The following is a 20,615-nucleotide window of genomic DNA, read 5'->3' on the forward strand; positions in this document are numbered from 1 at the left end:
TCTAAAAACTGAGTCCAAGTCAGTGAAGCTGCCTCATCTGGACTGTCTAACTCGTAGGTACTCCACCACTCATAGGCGGCTCCTCAAAGCTGGAAGGCAGTGAAAGAAATCCCACTCAATCCTGATATACCCATAGTACGGGGGATGCCGTAACACTCCTCTAGAAATCCCAAGGAATTATTTGATGCTAACCCACTGAATACAGGAAGATCATACTTCTTGAACCTCTCAAGCCTCCGCTGCTCATCCTCTGAAGCTGATGCCCTGTCCTGGGCTGAGCTGGGACTTTGGTATAGGAATAATCTCTAAGACCTGATCAACATGAATTCGCTGCTCAGGAGTGTGAGCGGTGGGACCCTTTGCTCCTCCCCCAGCCTGAGATGTGGCTACAGCAAGGGGAAGCAACCTTACCTGAGCCAGAGTGGTGTACATGCTCATGAACTACGCAAGAGTCTCCGGAAAAGCTGGAGTAGTAGTAGCAGTAGGTGTATCAGATGCTTGAACTCCGGCTGGAACTGCTGGTGGTACCTCGATGGCAGCTCGCGCGGGTGCTCTGGCTACACCTCGTGAGCATCCTCAGCCTCTACCCTAGCCCCCGCCTCTAACGGTTGTAGTAGGGGGCGCATGTGCCTGATCATCTCTGGTAGCATGTGTCCTCACCATCTGTGAGAGAATAGAAGATAGAAGTTTAGAGTTGTGATATCAAAATCTCGCACGACAAGGAAATTAAATGAAGTGGAATTTTCCTAACAGTTACATAGCCTCTCGCAGATAAGTACAAATGTCTCCGTACCGATCCATGAGACTCGAATAAACCGGCTTGTGATTCATGACTCCTATGACCCTAGAGCTCTGATACCAACTTGTCATGACCCCAGTTCGCCCTTTGTGAACTATCGTAACAACACCTAGTCTCTACCACTAGGTAAGCCTAAAAAATGCGGAAACAAAAATAATATAAAACAGAAATAACAAAATGAAATAGTGTTTAAGATGCCGCCTGGCACATAACAGTACAAAATCTCAACCAACACTCCCAAAATCCGGAACCCCATGAATAATAAGCTAAGAGATACATAAGAAGCTCTAACTCTAGAATTGTCTAACAAAAACATAAATATTGAAGGGCTATACTATTACAGAAAGATATAAAGGGACTCCTCGGTCTGCGGACGTGGCAGATATACCTCGAAGTCTCTACAGAAGCATCTTGCCTCAAGGATGATAAGACTGAGTGGAAGTACCTGGATCATAACATGAAAAACATGCGCAGAAAGGGCATGAGTACCCCACAATGGTACTCAGTAAGTGCCAAACCTAACCTCGGTCGGGTAGTGACGAGGAAAGTCAGGGCCCTACTGAAGTTATATGAAATAAAAGGTATAACAGTGTAAATATAAGACATTATAATAAGTGCAACAGTAAGGAGTAACACAGAAAAGAAAGAACAACAACAACTACTACAAAGGCAAAGTAAACACAGAAAGAAATACAGCTCAACACAAAAATAACAACCGGGGATCTCCCAGGATACCGTCTTGTAGTCACAAATATAAATATCTAATGGATATCCCGGGATACCATCCGTAGTCTAACTCATATGCGAGGGGATATCCTGGAATACCGATCAGTAGTCCCAAATATAAATACTCAGTACAGGGGGAATCTACCGATTGCAGTCCCATAGTTCCAATGTAAATGTGTAGAGGGATCTCCCAGAATACCGTTCCATAGTACCAAAGTAAACATACAGGGGGATCTCCCGGGATACCGTCACGTAGTCCCAAAGTAAACATACATCAACAACAAGAAGAATACATAGTTCAATTCAAATTCCATAACAAGGTAAAATAGGTATTTCTAGCCTAGCATGCTGGACGTAATCCAAATAAGGCAGTTTGAGCAAGTAAAGAAATTAAGTCCATTAGACATGCTTCCCTAAGATAACAACATGCTTAAATTGCAAGTAGTATAAACAGGAAAAAAAGAAACACAATTAAAATTACTTAAATAAAAATCGGATTTTTCATTAATTACCACAAGTATGCACTCGTCACCTCACGTACAAGGCATTTCAATATCAATAATACCAAATCCTATGGGGAGTTCCCCCACACAAGGTTAGGCAAACCACTTACCTTGAACCGGCTCAATAATTAACTCGAAACCACGTTCTTGCCACGAGTACCCGGCTCCAAATGGCCCAAATCTATTCAATTCAATTGCATAATGTAAATAACACTTCAAGTAACTGATTCTACAAATGATTCTAAGCTAATATGCTAAATTAGGTAAAACGATCAAAACGCCCCTCGGGCCCACGTCTCGGAATCATGTAAAATTTACATTATCAAGATCCTCATACTCTCACGAGTCTAACCATACCAAAATTATCCAAATCCAATGTAAAATCCCCAATCAAAACTCAAATTTTTGGTCTAAGAACTCCCCCCCCCCCAAATTTCCATACAAATTCCGAAATTAAATGATGAGTTCATGTTAAGATTAATGGGTTACAAGCATCCTGACAAATCAAAATAGCAAAAACAAATATCCCGACGAATCAAAATAGCAAAAACAAATACAGAGAAAGCAGTTAATAGGGGATCGGGGCGTTAATTCTTAAAACGACTGGCTGGTTCGTTACATTATTATACCGAGACAAAATAAAAAGAAGCTAGGCTAAACTATGATCCATGAATTACAAGAATCCTATCTACACATCTTTAACTTGATCTTTCCACTTTTGTAGTTCTATTGTACATCTTGAACTGTTGACTTGCACTCTCGAGGTGTGCTTCTGTTGTTGCTAACTCGAATTAAATCTGAAATGAGTTCCCCTATTTTCCAAGTGGGTGCCTGATTATCAAAACTTTAATTGTATTCCCTTGTTCACCAGGTGGGCGCCTGATTGCCAAAAACTTAACTGTATTCCCTTATTATCCAAATGGGCACCTGATGCAAAATTTTGAAATGTATTCCCTTGTTATCCATGTGGTCGCCTGGTGCAAAAACTTGAAATGCATTCCCTTGTTATCCAGGTGGGCGCCTGATGCAAAAACATGAAATGTATTCTCTTGTTATCCAGGTGGGCGCTTGATGCAAAAACATGAAATGTATTCCCTTATTATCCTGGTGGGCGTCTGATGCAAAGCTTGAAATGTATTCCCTTGTTCTCCAGGCGGGCACCTGATGCAAAGACTTGAAATGTATTCCCTTATTCACCAGTGGGAGCCTGATGCAAAAATATTTAACTGTATTCCCTTGTATCCAGGTGGGCACCTGATGCATAAACGTGAAATGTATTCCCTTGTTATCCAGGTGGGCGCCTGATGCAAAAAACTTGAAATGTATTCCCTTGTTATCTAGTTGGGTGCCTAATACACAAATTTGAAATGTATTCCTCTGTTATCCAGGTGGGTGCTTGATGGAAAAACTTGAAATGTATTCCCTTGTTATCTAGGTGGGTGCCTGATGCAAAAACTCTAAATGTATTCCCTTATTATCCAGGTGGGCACCTGATGCAAAAAACTTGCAATGTATTCCCTTGTTATCCAGGTGGGTGCCTGATGCAAAAAACTTGAAATTATTCCCTTGTTATCCAGGTGGACGCCTGATGCAAAAACTTGAAATGTATTCCCTTGTTATCCAGGTGGGCGCCTGATGCAAAAACTTGAAATGTATTCCCTTGTTATTAAAGTGGCCGTCTGATGCAAAAACTTGAAATGTATTCCCCTGTTATCTAGGTGGGTGTCTGCCATTGTAAGAAAACAAACAAAACAAAAGAAACTTCTCTACCCCAGTTTGATACCGGGAACATCTGTGAGTGTTAACCAAATCATGTTATCCAAATCATGTTATCCAAAAGAGCTATAAGAATTTAAAAGTTAAATCCCATTATCCAGGAGGGCCCTGAAAATTAAAATTAAATCTCATTATCTATGAAGGTCTTAAAAACATGAAACTAAACCCTAATATCCAGGAGGGTCCTGAGGACTTGAAATTAAATCCCATTGTCCAGGAGGGTCCTGAGCACTTAAAACTAAATCCCATTATCTAGGAGGGCCCTGAAAACCTGAATCAAAATCCCATTATCCATGAAGGTCATGAGAACTTGAAACTAAATCCCATTATCCAGGAGGGTCCTGAAAACTTGAAACTAAATCCCATTATCCAGGAGGGTCCTGAGAACTTTAAATTAAATCCCATTATCTAGGAGGGTCCTGAAAACTTGAAACTAAATCCCATTATCTAGGAGGGTCATGAGAACTTGAAACTAAGTCCCATTATCCAGGAGGGTCCTGAAGGTTTACGGTCGAACCTGTCTGGAATATGCTTTCCTTACAGACGGTTCCTCCGGAACAAACGAAATTTCCTGCCCCTATTTCCATCAAAGAAAATCTTATTAGTTTGAAAACATGGTGGTTAGTTTGCGGCATTCTTGCTGAAAGTGGCTTTTCCACTACCATGCTTTGTTCTGATTAGTTGCCTTGGACTGGCAAATAATTGTTTGACCCTTTAATTGAACCTCAACCATAGGACACTGAATGACACGGTGCCATACACTCAACCTGCTGTTTTACATTTTTGTCCTTCCAATTTGGACCTCTGTATTTTCCCCAAAATTCATGAAACCGCTCGACCACTTGAACTTCCACTAACACCTTATTTTACATTTTGGATCATGTTATTTCTGCTATGCTTTGGCCGCACTTTGCTTTGTGCAATTTGGAAGTTGATAGTAAGCTTTGAAATCCTTTATTACTTGCTTAACAAGGCTAACATTGGAAAAGCCTTAGAAAAGTAGACCCAAAATTCATTTTTCTTTGTGCAAAAACGGATTATTGCCCCTGATGTGAATCATACCTCTATCTCTCTTGACTTGGCATTCTCAAAAATTGATCGGAAGGTCTTTCTTTGGACCGTAATGTAGGCTTTTGGATAGGATTATAAAGAAAGGATATCATAAAGGCTCAAAACAGCTTAAAATGAACGGGTTTAGAATTACAACTTTTGGAATCAGATCTTTTACGAAACCACAACTTCTACCCCAGTTCTTCTTTGCTTGGGGAACTTTGAATTTTTATTTTGATGGGAACGAACCGTGAGGCTACCTAAGTATCCTTAAAGGAATCAGGTCGAACATAGTTCACGTCATAGGAATTGCTTTGTTTTTTGTTACTTTTCTCTTTTTCTTTTTCTTTCTCTTTTTTTTCTTTACTCTTTTTCCATTCTTTTCTTTCTCTTTTTATCTTCTCTTTTCCTCTTTTCTCTTTTTTTTTATATTTTCTCTATTTATACTTCTAAACTTTGCTTCTGATTCCAAATGAGGGTTATGAAAGAAAATAAATAAGGCTCAAATGGGCTAACAAAGGATAAAGTATTTAGATAGCAGAATAAAATGCCTTCATTATTCCAATCTTCAAAACATACCAAGTACAAACAACACAATTTAAACCAAAGCAATCATACATAATATCTTTTGACTACATCAGAATTGATAGCCATATCTACACATTTGTCTTCTATATCTGTTAAATACAAAGCACCATTAGACAACACTCTTGTTACAACAAACGACCCCTACCAATTTGGGGAAACACTTGCCTTTTGTTTCAGCCTGATGTGGAAGGATATGTTTCAATACTTGTTGACCCACTTCAAATTTCTGGGGATGCAACTTCTTGTTGTATGCTCTTTCCATTCTCTTTTGATACAACTGGCCATGACATACTGCCGCCAGGCTTTTCTCATCAATCAAACTTAGTTGCTCCAATCGGGGTTTGACCCACTCATCATTGTCAATCTCTGCTTCAGCAACAATTCGAAGGAATGGAATCTCAACTTCCACAGGTATCACTGCTTCAGTACCATATACCAACAAATAAGGAGTTGCATCTACTGAAGTGCGAACAGTTGTGCGATAACCCAGCAAAGCAAAAGGCAACTTTTCATGCCATTGCCTAGAACCTTGCACCATCTTTCGAAGTATCTTCTTTATATTCTTATTGGCAGCCTCAACTGCTCCATTTTCCTGGGGGGATACAGAGTGGAATTTTGATACATAATCTTGAACTGTTGACATACTTCATTCATCAAATGACTATTAAGATTAGCACTATTATCCGTGATGATTACCTTTGGAATTCCGAACTGACAAATGATGTTCGAGTGAACAAAGTCAACCACTTCCTTCTTGGTCACAGATTTAAAATTCATAGCTTCAACCCACTTAGTGAAATAGTCGATGGCTACCAGAATGAACCTATGCCCATTTGATGTCGCTGGTTCAATTGGTCCAATGGCGTCCATGCCCCAAGCAACAAAAGGCCAAGGCGCGTATATTGTATGCAACTCAGACGGCGAAGAATGAATCAAAGCATCGTGTACATGGCATTGATGACACTTACGCACATAGATAATGCAATCTCGTTCCATGGTGAGCCAATAATAATTTGCTCGAAGAATTTTCTTTGCCAGAACATACCCACTCATATGCGGCCCGGAAACTCCGGAATGTACTTCGGTCATGATAATCGTATCTTGTTTAACATCTATGTACCTCAACAGTCCAAGATCTGGATTTCTTTTCTGCAGAATTCCCCCACTCAAGAAAAATCTGCTAGCCAAACGTCGAATTGTTCCTTTTTGATCACCTGAGGCTTGTACCGGATATACCATCATCCTGATGTATTCCTGGATATCATGGAACCATGGTTTACCATCAATTTCTTCCTCAACCACATTACAGTAGACGTGCTGATCACGAACTTGAATATGCAAAGGGTCAACATAAGCTTTGTCCGGATGATGCAACATTAACGCCAAGGTAGCCAAGGCATCGACAACCTCATTATATATCCTTGGAATATTCCTGAATTCTATTGATCGAAACTGTTGACAAAGATCATGCAAACATTGTCGATACGGTATGAGCTTTAAATCGCGAGTCTCCCATTCTCCCTAAATTTGGTGCACCAAAAGATCTGAATCTCCGAAAACCAAGACTTCTTGGACTCCCATATCTACTGCCAACCTTAAACCCAGAATGCAGGCCTCGTATTCAACCATGTTATTAGTACAATAGAAATGAAGTTGGGCCGTAACAAGGTAGTGATGCCCGATTTCAGAAACGAGCACAACCCCTATTCTGACACCTTTCATGTTAATGACTCCATCAAAGAAAAGTTTCCAACCTGCTTTTTCGTCCTGCTCCACCTCGTCGATATGCATCACTTCTTCATCAGGAAAGTAAGTCCTCAGTGGCTCATACTCTTCATCCACTGGATTCTCGGCCAAATGATCTGCTAATGCTTGGGCCTTCATCGCGGTCCGAGTCACATAGATAATGTCAAACTCTGTGAGCAAAATCTGCCACTTTGCAAGTCTTTCTATGGGCATAGTCTTCTGAACGATATACTTTAGAGGGCCCAGACAAAAATTCAGGTAAGTAGTGTCGGATGACAGATAATGTTCCAACTTTTGTGCCACCCAAGTTAGGTTGCAACATGTCCTTTCAAGAGGACTATACTTAACCTCATAGGATGTGAACTTCTTGATGAGGTAATAAATGGCTTGCTCCTTCCAACAAGTGATGTCATGTTAACCCAATACACAACCGAACGAATTATCTAGGACTGTCAAATAAGGAATTAAATGCCTCCCAGGTTCCGGCGGGACCAACACAGGTGGGTTGACAAATATCCCTTGATCTTATCAAATGCCTCCAGGAATTCATCAGTCAATTTGATCGCAACATCCTTTTTCAGCAACTTAAAAATGGGCTCACAAGTTGTCGTAAGTTGAGCAATAAACCTGCTGATATAGTTTAAACGCCCGAGCAAACTCATCACCTCAGTCTTATTCCTTGGAGATGGCAGTTCTTGGATAGCTTTGATCTTTGACGGATCCAACTCAATACCTCACCGACTAACTATAAACCCCGACAGTTTTCCAGACGAAACACCAAAGGCACACTTGGCATGGTAAAGCTTAAGATTGTACTTGCGAAGCCTCTAGAAAACATTTCCTCACATCTCCGACATGGTCAGGCTGTTGCTTCGTCTTTATGATCACATCATCTACATAAACCTCAATCTCCTTGTGTATCATGTCATGGAACAGAGTATTCATTGCCCTCATGTAGGTTGCCCCAACATTTTTCAAAACAAATGGCATTACCCGGTAGCAATAAGTTCCCCATGGTGTGATGAATGTTGTCTTTTATGCATCCTCCTCATCCATCAAGATCTGGTGGTACCCCGCATAGCAATCCACAAAAGACCTGATCTCATGCTTGGCATAGTTATCAATAAAAATGTGGATATTTGGCAATGGGAAATTATCCTTTGGACTTGATTTGTTGAGATCGCGGTAATCAACGCACACCCTGGTCTTGCCGTCCTTTTTTGGTACTAGCACAACATTAGCTAACCAAGTGGGGTAATGCGTGACTCGAATGACCTTTGCATCCAGTTGTTTTGTGATTTCTTCCATGATCTTCACACTCATGTCAGTTTTGAACTTCCTTAACTTCTGCTTGACGAAAGGGAATGTCGGGTCAGTGGGCAATTTGTGAACCACCAAGTCAGTACTTAGACCGGCATGTCATTATATGACTATGCAAAAATGTCTTTATATTCATATAGTACTTTGATTATTTCCTCCTTGATTTGTTGTTCCAAGTGTACACTTATCTTGGTTTTCCTTATATTATCTGGATCTCCTAAATTGATTGCTTCGGTTTCATTCAAATAAGGCTTGGGTTTCTCTTCAAAGTGACTTAGCTCTTTACTAATTTCCTCAAATGCCTCCTCTTCATCATATTATACTTCATCATCACAATTTATTTATTAGATTATTATTTCAGAGTTAGATTGGCTTTTAAGACTTGGCCGAAGATTCCTCATGCATGCCATGTCATTAAAACTAGCATAAAAAGAACTGTAAAAATAAAAATAAAAATGACACTATCAGGAGTAATGGAAAAAGGGAAATTGCATTTCATTGAAAATAAAGGATAGAAGGGTTTGTACATCAAGACAGACGGAAGATAAAAATCTGAATTACAACCCTGGAATAATCCAGATAAATGAAAGGAAAACAAAGCAAACTACCAAAACTCCTTCCAGGTAGGGATAGGAGTAGCATCCCAATTGTTAAGCTTCAACTTTTGGCCCAATAAATTACACATCCTCTTTGCTAGATCCTTCTCCAATTTCTACCATGTTCACCTAATCAAATAAACTTTGGAACCTTTTAACCAATTATTCATCAAAATCAACCACAGGCTTTAGAACTATTGTCAATAGACGCTTCATGACCCCTACCTTGATGAAAGACCTAGAGAGACGTGGGATTAACTTAGGGAGCGACCATGCCTTCTTTTTCAACTTTCTATCCTTCTTCACATCATCCTCTGTAGGCTTGAACCCTAGACCAAACGTACCCAGATTTTCACACAAAGACACTGGCTGCACGATACCTTGCAAAGATGCACCCAGACCCTTGTCCGGCACAAAACCATTCTTCAACATTTCACTTGCTACCATGACGGTAGCAGACACTAAATTTGGACCTGGAATGTATTCCACTTTTGGAACCTTCTCAACCGACACTATTTCGGAAACTTGATAGACCCATGGCCCATTATATTCTTCAGCCTCAATAGACGGGATGGATGTATCATTGAAAGCACATATGTTCTCATCACCATGCACGACGATTTCTTGTCGTTCCCACTCCAATTTCACCATCTGGTGCAGGGAAGACGGAACTACCTTGGCAACATGTATCCAAGGCTACCTAACAACAAATTGTAAGAGACGGCCACATCCAGTACCTGAAATTCCATAGTAAATTCCACTAGTCCTATGGTTAGTTCGAACACAATATCGCCAACAGAGTCCTTTCCCCCTCCGTCAAAACCTTGGACACATATACTATTCTTGTGGATCCTCTCAGCATCAATTTTCAACTTGTGTAGAGTAGAGAGAGGGAAAATGTTTGCACTAGAACCATTGTCAACTAACACTCTTGTGACCACAGAATCTTCACATTTCACTGTGAGATAGAGAGCTCGATTGTGTTCCGTACCCTCCAGAGGCAACTCATCATCCGAAAAGATAATCCTGTTTAACTCAAATATCTTTTTAGCAATCTTCTAAAAATTGTTCAATGTGATCTAGTAAGGGACATGAGCTTCATTCAGAACCTTCATGAGTGCCTGGCAATGCTCATCTGAATGTATCAATAATGATATAAGAAAAATCTAAATAGGGGTCTTTCTTAATTGTTCTACTATGGAGTAATCCAGCACCTTCATTTTTCTCAAGAATTCTTCCACTACCTCTTTAGTGACTAGTTTCTTCACTAGGATTGGACCATCTTTGAGTGGCTAAGCTTTCCTTAACTCTTCTAGGAAAATCATCTCCTCGAATGAGTCAGACCCTAGGTTTCATTAACTTACTCTTCCACTTCTTTCCCTTTGGAAGTTACTATCACTCGCTTGTAATTCCATGGAACGACCTTGGTGTTATCTATCGGTAATTGGGTGACAGGTTTGATAATAACAGGGGCAATGCGAGCCACTTCCACAACAATGACAGGCTTACTTGCTACCCCCGGAACGACCACTTTTGGCTTTCCTTGCTTTATTTCAACATCATCTGGGAACCCCTTCGAGACTACCACATGTTGCTTATCATTGGGCGTGCTTGGCTTGTCTGTCAACCCTTCAGCTATTGAATATGTTGCCTTTGTAACAACTGGATCTTTGACCAGCTTACTTTCCACGGCCCGGATCATCCTAACAGACATTGAAGGCTTCTTGGGCTCCCCATCATTATGCATAATATCAATCATGTATGTTTTGGCATGGGCTGGCAACAGATTTTGATTGACAATGGGCGCTTCTGGACTCTAGACCACAATTTGGTTTGTATCAATAATCTCTTGGATGGCATTCTTTAAATGCCAACACTTTTCTGTGTCATGCCCCGAAGCATCAGAACAGTACGCACATCTGAGGGAATAATCCAGGTTCTTTGGAGGGGGTTTTGGTAGTTTTGACTCAATAGGCCTCTGAACATCCAACTGCCTCAACCTTTGAAATAAGCTAGCACAAGACTCCCCAAGCGGGGTGAAAGTTTTTTTCCACTACAACCTTTTATTTCTGTATTCTGGCCTGGTTCGAAAGTATGGACCATTGGGGTTTCGATATATGTTTGTGGAGGTGGGTAAGGGTTTCATGGAGTTGGGGTATAGGTTTGAGGCTGGGGTCTAGGTTGAGTGTAGTGGTGAGGAGAACTACCCCCCCCCCCCATGCCACGATCCTAAGACGACCATAGCAACATCATCTTTCTTTCTTTTCCCTAGCACGCCTCTGGTGCCATTCTGGATTGCCTACGTAGTTGCTTTGATGGCAGAGTAGCTCATGATCTTACTTGATTTGAGCCCTTACTATACCATTCCTCTCATTTTTACTACTTCATTCAAAGACTTACCTATGGCCGAGATCAGATGACCAAAGTAAGTAGGCTCCAAGGCCTAAAGAAAGTATTCCACCATTTCGTCCTCCTCCATTGGAGGGTTGACCCGTGCTGCATGTTCTCTCCAATGAAAACTATACTCTCTGAAACTCTCACTGGCATTCTTCTCTATCTTCGTCAAATACAAACGGTCTGAGACAATCTCTATGTTATACTGGAAATGTCGAGCAAACCCCTGGGCTAGATCATCCCAAGTGTACCACCGACTATTGTCTTAGTGAGTGTACCACTCCAATGCTGCACCACTCAAACTTTGGCTGAAATATGCCATCAACAATTCATCTTTCCCACTGGCTCCCCTCATTTTGCTGCACAATCCTCTCAAGTGGGCCACAGGGTCTTTGTGCCTGTCATACAGATCAAACGTGGGCATTTTGAATCCAACGGGTAGCTGGACATCAGAAAACAAGCATAGATCCTTATAAGTCACGCTCACTTGGCCCCCTAACCCTTGCATATTTCTCAGGGACTGTACCAAGCTCTTTACCTTCCTAAATATCTCCTCTTGCTCCGTGTTTTTGGGTGGCTTTTCAGTCTTGACAGGGAGTCCAAAATGAGGAGTGTATGATTAATGATCTTGGACTTTGAAGGTAGGATCTGGGGGATACTACTGATTATCTTGATTCTGGAATAATGGCTCACTGGAAGATCGATGGAGTGTATCCGGTAGAGATGCTACAAACACAGGGGTAGCTGACGGAAGGGGGTATGTGGTTGTTTTGGCTGGTGGGGCTTGGATGGTTTGGGAAGTGGTGCCATGATAGTGATGGTAAGGTGTGAAGCTTGGTGCGTGTTGTGGGGATGAATCAATAGTGGGGGGTTCTTGAGATTAAGATAGTGGTGGGATGAAAGCAGAGTTGGCGGGGTATGATGGTGGGGGATGCCCTTTCATCCATGCTTGGTACATTTTGGCCATTTGGTGCTTCACCTTATGTAACTCCTCTTTCAGACCAGACTCAGACTCATCCACCTCTCTCGTTGGATCAATAATACTTGCGTCCAGTTCTTTGCCAGCCATGATCAACTTGTGTTTAGACCTGGTGTTGTACGGGTGGGTTGCCAGAATGCCAAACAAACTAACCACCTTCATGTTCTCAATGACAACAGCAAACTTGTTATTGCTTAAGATTTAGCATATAGGCAACCGCACGTTTAGGATGCAATGCACCTGAACAGTTAAAAGTTTCAAATATGTATTTGAGAGGCTGCATGTTTCATCCCGGCTTTTAACTCACTCTTTTCACTTTGCACCTTTATCTTCGCTCCTTTCTTTTCTTTGGCCTTTCCCACTTGTTTTTGTCGCTTCCCTTTTATTTGCACTTGTTTTTGCTCTCTTGTTTTGCCATTATTTCTTTCCACTCAATTTCTTTTTTTTTCTCTGCCTTTTTTTTCATTTTATAGTTATGATCGAATCCTACAGGGATTGCCTACGTATCATGACACCGCGTGAATCAGATCATTACGTAGTTCAGGGGATAAATGCAATATAAAAGAAAGACACATTTTTTGGGTTTTTCAAATTTTTATAAAATAAAACATTCCGGTTTTTTTCCTACTACAATGACTCCACCCTAAAGACTTAAGCATTTTCAAAAACTAAAACAAGACTCAAAATGGACTAACAGACTGTAAAACAAACTGCAATACATACTCGAAAAATAAAATTAAGAATACATAAGTGCTTCCATTACTGCTCCGGTTGGTCTCGCTGCGGGCCTATGCGCCATATCTTCTTGGAAGCAAAATAGGTCGTCCATGATCTGCCGAACAAAAATCATAACTAAAGCAAAGAACATGGACCTGGTCATGTCCTTGCATTCGTTGCACTTCATCACAATGTAGTCCGCAATCCTCCTAACCCTCTCCCTGATAATACCCCTCTCTTGTAACAACCGCCCAATCTACTAAGATCTATCCTCCAAAATTTGTTCGGCCATATGATTTTGCTCTTGTAGTTGATGCAGGTCTTTTTCTAGTTGCGACATCAGGGCATATCAGTGTTCTCTTTCTACTTTGAAGTCTCTTTCCTGCATGGTCATTTTGTTCTCAAGGACATTGATCTTTTCTTCAGACCTATGATTCCTTTATCGTACTTTTCCTTCAACTGTCGAACGAAATTTTCTCGTCCATCCGCATTCTTAGCTAACTTTGCTCGAGCCTTTGCTAGTTCAGCTTCGGTCTTTTCCAAGTCAAATCCATAATCAGATACTCTCAGGCTGAGTTTGTCTATAAGCTTCTCATCTTTTTCACTTCTGATAGGGTTCTCGGCCACAATTTTCATCTTCTGGATTTGGGCTCGGAGGGCTTCATTTTCTTGGGCCAACCTCCTCATTTCACCTTCCGCTTCTTGTGCTTGGAGATCATTGTTGAATTCAATGTTTCTCAATTTCTCTTCCAAGGTGTGAATGGCATCTTGATATTTTTTCTACTTTTCTCCACAGGCCAACCTTTCTTGGACTTTATCATCAAAAGCTTGAACATGAGGTCTCTTTGCAGGCCTCTCGAGCTCGGGCTCAATGTTTGCACAAGACCTTCTCTCAAACCACGCAACATAATCTGGATCCACCTCCCCCTTTGCAACATGTGGTACCTGGGTGCCATTATTCAGATACCAGCAACCATTCCAATCCTGCTGAACTAAAGCTTCGGGCAATGTAGCTTCTGGATATAGCTCAATGACCTGAGTGGTTAGATCTTCATCTTCGGGAACAACATAATATCTTCCTAACTGCCTTAAGATCCTCTGTGGTGCATATGGCTGGACACTCCTCAAACCCATCAACATTTGGCAACCATTTGTAGTTGTCATGTGTATGACTTCCGTCACCGGGAGCCATCTTATAGTCCACTCGACTTGACTTACTTTCAGAGCTTTCAAGTGGGAGACCCAAGCTTCAAACCCTTATGGAGCATTGTAATCTTTCACCCTTTCCTCGTAACTCTTGATGAGGTTATCTATGCTTGAACCATAGCTCATGAATTTGGGGTGATGGCGGAGATGCTTGATCAACCACATTTGTAGAAGAACATTACAACCTTCAAAGAATTGAGCCCCGGACTTGCACAATGTCAATGCTCGGTAAATGTCTGCCAGCACTAACGGAGCAAGTGTATGATCTTTTTTAGTAGTGAGGATTTGCACAATTTTGGCCATACATATATCTACTGTCCCTTCTGCATTTGAAAAGACCATAATTCCCAAAAACTCTACGATGAAAGCGAACTAACGGTGAATTTTCTAGATGCACTTATCTTTTTTGTTGTTCAAACCCTTTTCATGCATTTCGAACCCAGCTGAGTTCCCAAACCTAAAGTACAAGAACTAGAAAGAATAGCATCCTCTGTTTACATGGGCCTTCTTTATTTGCTTACTAATATTCAGGAGGTCAAAGAACTTGTGCATATAGGGAGCCCTTGGGAATATAAGTTGTTGTTTCCTCAAATCTTGGCCAAACTCGATATACCCGGCCATTTCTTTTGGAGTAGGGGTGAGCTCAAAATTTGAGAAGTGGGAAACATGGGGGGCGAGGTCCCAAAAAGTTACCAAAACCTTGATTAGATCCTCCTGTGGTTTGACTTTAGTAATGTCTATAAGGGCACCTAACTGTTCTTTTACCCAATCCCGACCATCTTCATCTAGATCATTCCACCACATAAGCAGATGTAGCTGAGCCTATTCTATGACCAGTTGTGACAGGTTCTGGACAGTGTTCATTTGTACCTGTGGAGGGTTAAGGTAAGGGTTAACTCTGGTGGACTCTTTTGTAAAACAGGTTTTCCAGTTTCTAAAAGAACAATCAACAGAAAATGACCCCCCCCCCCCTTATGCTACTTTAGCAAATGTGGTCGTTTTTGCAAACGTGGCCTCTTCACAATTCCAAATAAATTTTGAGGTCGGGGAAAAGTACTTTATGGAAAAATGACACTTTACCGATAGACTTATCCATTCTTTACAAAAATAGCCCTTCGACACCTGAAAGATACTCTAAGGTTATCCTGGCAAGAATGGCTTAAGACATAACCGAAGCTGGGTCGGCTTATTTTCTTGACCAAAACCCTAAACTACATTTATTTGACTATTTACTCTTCTTCTTTTTTTGAAAAATAAGGCCAAACTTATGTAGGTTGCCTACGTATCCCACATCCGGTGAGAATCAGACCTGCATAGTTCGGTCAGTTTTGACATATTTGAAAGAGACACATTATTGACTCATTTTGAAAAGAGTTTCAGTACATTTCCAAATACTGGGGATTTTTTAGAACCGGGCTTTATTTCTCTCCCACATCACTCTTGGTTTTTCTCTTGATTTACTTTTCCTAGCGGTCAACATGCAAGCCGAAACAAACAAATGTTCGCATAGCACGTAGGATGCATCAGGATGGTCTGTTATTTTGGGTACACCTATCCTAGATGGACCCAAGCCCTATGTTGAGTCCCCAAAATCAAATGCACATGATGTAGAGAAACGTTCCGACTGGGGATCCAGTATGAGGTTATGTTATTCTAAGTTTAAACTTGGGGTTGTGTTCTTGACCTGGCTTACCCGAGCGGACAACTCGAGTCGAAGAGGGGGCAACGTGCCGGGAGCACAAAAGTCTACCTAACCTTGTTGCTGGCCCAGCCTCGTTCTATTTGGTATAACTTCTAACAGAAAAAGTGGGCCACGAACGTGTGCACCATTTTTAGAAGACTCAGAAAGGCGGCATAAGAAGGCATGTTAATACAATTCAAACAATATCGACATGGTAAATAAATAGCAATTATTACAAAAGGTTCACAAAAATACAATAAAATTAACAATAAATAAAGCCAAATAAGATCATATTAAAAAGCTCGAATTCTTGAACCCTGAACCAGAAGTTCTGGGTTCTTGTCCCAGCAGAGTCGTCAGAGCTGTCACACCTCCTTTTTCACACCCCGAAGGGGATATATAAGGGAGTTTTTTCTAATTTAAGTGACAATCGAAACGGGATTATTTATATTACATTCAGAGTCGCCACTTAGGATAATTTATGGTGTCCCAAGTCAGGGGTTTAAAATCCCGAATCAAGGAAATTTGACTCTATTTACGGTCTGTAAACACAAAAATCTGAGTAAGGAATTTTGTTAACCCGAGAGAAGGTATTAGGCATTCCCAAGTTCCGTGCTTTTAGCATGGTCGCTTTGATCATACTTGGCTTAATCAAATTGTCTAATTACTCAATTTAGAACCTATGTGCATTTGCCTCTTTTTATTTAAGAAATTATCTTGAAACGGGTCACGCGCACATGTACCCATTTGCTTGGCGCGTCAAAAATCATGTCACACGAACATGTCCACAATTAATAATGCTTTGTTATTATTAAGAAAGTTTGGTCGAAGTTGTGTGAACGCATACTCCGATTTTGTTTTTAAAATCGTAATCATGTCACGCGAACGTGTACACACTCAGGTTAATATATTAAACATGCCTAATATATTAGGATATAATTAAAAAGAGGCTCTTTACGGCCAATATCAAGAAATAAGTGAAGAACAGGTATGAAAGCAATAAATGAGGGAGGTAGTCTCGAGTGTGTAGGTTAGAGAGAAAAGAGAGAGAGAGTTGTTATTGATCTTATGTAGAATGGTTGGAGCAACAGCTGCCCCTTACAAAGTGATGAGGATCCCCTTTATATAGGAGGGGAACCTACCATAGTACAAAATACATTAATTGTAAAAGTATGGAGATGGGATGGCTAGATGTGACGCCTTGATATAGGCTCTGAGTAGGCCGGCTTTCTCAGACTTGTTGGTATAGCGATGTGGAAATTGTACTTTGATGGGTGAGGCGCCCTTGCCGGCCATGCGTCCTCATTGAATCTGGCTTTGTTAATGATTCCTCGAGGATATTGTCCTCGAGCCATTCTCCGATCGTTACGAGGTAGATCGCATCTCGGGGCATTGCTCCTGTCTGCGGTGCACGTGCGATACCTCCCTCTATTTGGCATTGGTTTCTTTTCCAGGAGCCTATTTGGGTAAGTTGAGCCTGAGGAGGCTCCTGGATGGTCATCCACGACCCTGATTTGCAACTGATGTTGGGTACGCGCATCCGACCAGGTCTTGGCTGGGTACCTGATCAAGTTTTGTTTGAACTGCCCTGAAATCATCGGGCTTGGTTTGTTTAGGCTTTGAGTGAAGGCCTGTATTGCCCAGTCATCTGACACCGGGGGTAATCTCATTTGTTCCATCAGGGAATGAGGTGAGAATTCCCGTGGCATTTCATTCTCCCTTTGTTCGTCCTGGATGTGTCGGGCTCTCTCGTCATTGCTTCAATGGCATCGGCGTGTGTCTTTATGGAGGAATATGCCGGTATGGTAAGCGAGTTTATGGGGTCGGGCACTAGGTTATGATGCCACATCATGGTTTCTTTCGAGAGTGTTTCCCCGAACCTCTTCACTAAGACGATCTCGATCTCATCATCTTTTGGGTCATTGCCTTTTCCCGCGCACGTATAGGCGATGATGTGTTCATTGGGATCTGAGGTCCCGTTGTACTTAGGGACTCCTAGCGTTCTAGACTTTTTGAAATGGGTTCCGGGGCTCCTTCCTCGGGGAACGGACATTGCACAAACTTCCTTGAATATACACCTTTTAGGACTGGGGGTGCATCCGGGATTTGGTCAACTCTGAAGTTATAAGTTTCGACCCTCTTATCATTGGCCGTTATCATTTTCTCACCGATTCGATCCTTTAAATGAGGTCCTCAAGCATCTTTACTATGGCAGGGTCGGCTACCGATTCGTTATTACTTGATCTCTCGAGTACTTGTTCGGCGGGGGGAGCTGTTTCTGGCGCCACTGTGCTGGGAGTCTTCGGATGGCTTTGTAGCTGAGCGATGGCCAATTGTTGTGCCTGCAACATTTAAAAAATGGCAAGAAATTAGACCCTCTGATTTTGCCGCATACAGATAGTCTACGCGTTTCTCATAACGAAGCAATGGGAAATGATTCTGATACCCGACTTCTCGGGCTTCCTATGGCAACGTCACACCGATGACGCAACCTATGGCGTGAGTTTTTACGATAATCGAGATATCCCATGGACTTGTCTTTTCGACGTCATCCAATGCACTATCGATTCCCATTATTCAAGGTGAAAGTACCGCCATCGATTTGGTTTTTCAAGAACGCAGTAATTGCATTTGTCGATCAGTCTTCCAAAGGCCTCGATGACCATGTCATTATCCCCTATAAATGGGGCGTTCCGGCGTCATTTTTCTATCCAAGTGTCTTCATTTGTTCATTCATCCCTTTCTCCTTGCCATCTTCCTCTATTGTTGATTACCATGTTTGGAGTTTACGGCCTCAAGGTCGTTTGGCAGTGCTCCTATAGGCTGTGTTGTGGCCTCTTGCATGAGCTTCCCTTGTCGATCGAGGTTATATCGTTTTGTCGTCGCTGCCATTATTGTTGTGATTGTTATTGCTGTCCTTATTAGCTCGAGATGATGACAGACAGGAAATTGACTCTCCCATTTATTAGAAAATTATTCAGACTATGCACCGCTGCTCACTCTCCTACTTGGGCCTGGTGTTGCACTTCATCCCTTGGCTTTTTTCCTTTCTGAGGGGTAAAATGGCACAACTGGTCACTGAGGCTGGGGCCCGTCGAATCTTCAACCTTTGTCTTCGGTGGGCTATGTCTCTTTTCTCTGCCTCTTCCGCATCCCCCCCCCCCTTTCCTCTTCTTGATCTTCTCCCTCGGTGAGGACTTTCGCGGGATTGAGGTGGGAACCTGGAGGAGATGACGATCGAAGGATTTGCCTCCGAGGATGCAAGCTCGAGGAGACGATGCTCGGGGATGATGATACTGGAGATGAACCTTCGAGGATGGACTACATTCTTAGGTTTTTACTATGGGTGTATACCCCTTTGTTTCTTTATTTTTGTGAGAGAACCCCTTGCGGGCTTTTTTAATTGTATATAAGTACCCCTTGGGACCGTTGTAAGCCAATATTTATGAAATAAAAGGACATCTTCTTTACTTCTACTTTTGATATTTGCCATATTCTTGTGTATTCTTGGGCATTTGCGGGGATCTTGAATGTATGTCTCTGTTGAAGATTGTCAACATTAAACTAGGGTGCGAGCATTCTTTCTGGCCTCTGTTTGAGAGAAATGGCTCCTTTCCGAGCTCATCGTTGTTCCCTGGATCAAGCCTAAAGCGATCCAATAAACTCGGATCGTCAGGATGCTCGAACTGCATAGAGATGGCATATCGAACCTTGAAATCATCGAGGGTGGTCTCTGAGTGAAGGTAAGCTTCGGGCACCTAGAGATTTACTTTGGACTTGATGTAGATAATCTTTTAAGGCATTGTAGATGGGTTCCTGTGGATAGGTTGCCCACGTCCAGGTGGTGTCCTGAGGTCGAACCCTCATGGACGGAGCTCGAAGTGCTTACTTTTCTTCTTGGGAGGAACCTTTGAGGCCGGATACCTTCTCAGGACTAGAGACAATGTTGCTTATCCTTTGGGGCCTAACTTCCTTTTGATGGAGGTCCTCGGGATCGGGAACCACCTCGGGATCCGTACCAAAACCGTTGGCCTTCCGGGGCCTATCCTGGGTAGGCGAATCGTTGTTGTTCCCCACATATATATGGTGTGGCTCCCACTTCTTGGAAGATCCAATTATTTTAGGTAGCTATCATTCCGCCTTGGCATCGAGTCCTTCGTTACCTTAAGCACAAAAGCGTTCATGTAGGTTCCTGCTTCAGTTTGCTAGTTCTACCATAGCCATGACTGCTACTTCAGGGCCTGCCCAGCAGGGAGGGGAGAGTTCCACTGCCAGTGCTTAGGATCCATGGGAGTCTACTCTGAAGACCATGTCTTCGTTAAGAGAGGAGCATCTGGAGATAGTGAGGAGTGATTGCAGATGGGGCGAGGGGATAGCATTGCAGGCTCTTTCCCCGGACGAGTGTATTACGGACCCCGCTGATGGATTCCTGAATGTGTACTTGTACCCTTTTGCACTAGGCCCCCTTGATAGGGTCACGCTCAATTTCTGTTTAAAGTATTGAGTTACTTTGGTGCAGATACATCCATCATTT

The 20,615-nt window shown here is 42.0% G+C and overlaps 1 protein-coding gene across 1 annotated transcript; it reads right to left on the reverse strand.

Moving 5' to 3' along the window:
• Positions 1-243: 243 nt before the first annotated feature.
• On the reverse strand, positions 244-8,178 carry LOC138883584 (uncharacterized). The gene is made up of 5 exons (XM_070164279.1): positions 8,005-8,178; positions 6,139-6,894; positions 5,971-6,034; positions 5,588-5,901; positions 244-411 (listed from the first exon to the last, which is right to left on the reverse strand). Exons 1-5 carry the CDS (start codon positions 8,176-8,178, stop codon positions 244-246), a joined length of 1,476 nt encoding a protein of 491 aa, XP_070020380.1.
• Positions 8,179-20,615: the final 12,437 nt, after the last annotated feature.

Source organism: Nicotiana sylvestris, chromosome 12 (assembly GCF_000393655.2).
Source record: "Nicotiana sylvestris chromosome 12, ASM39365v2, whole genome shotgun sequence".
Taxonomy (NCBI): domain Eukaryota; kingdom Viridiplantae; phylum Streptophyta; class Magnoliopsida; order Solanales; family Solanaceae; genus Nicotiana; species Nicotiana sylvestris.

What these genes read in the sequence shown, in the direction of transcription:
- LOC138883584 (XM_070164279.1), bottom strand. Translation starts at nt 8,178, where the DNA reads ATGCCATTTGTTTTGAAAAATGTTGGGGCAACCTACATGAGGGCAATG. An exon ending in GTTTTCTAGAGGCTTCGCAA is followed by an intron (nt 6,895 to 8,004) that starts GTACAATCTTAA and finishes CTTTGTCAACAG; the next exon opens with TTTCGATCAATAGAATTCAG. An exon ending in GTCAGTTCGGAATTCCAAAG is followed by an intron (nt 6,035 to 6,138) that starts GTAATCATCACG and finishes GTATCCCCCCAG; the next exon opens with GAAAATGGAGCAGTTGAGGC.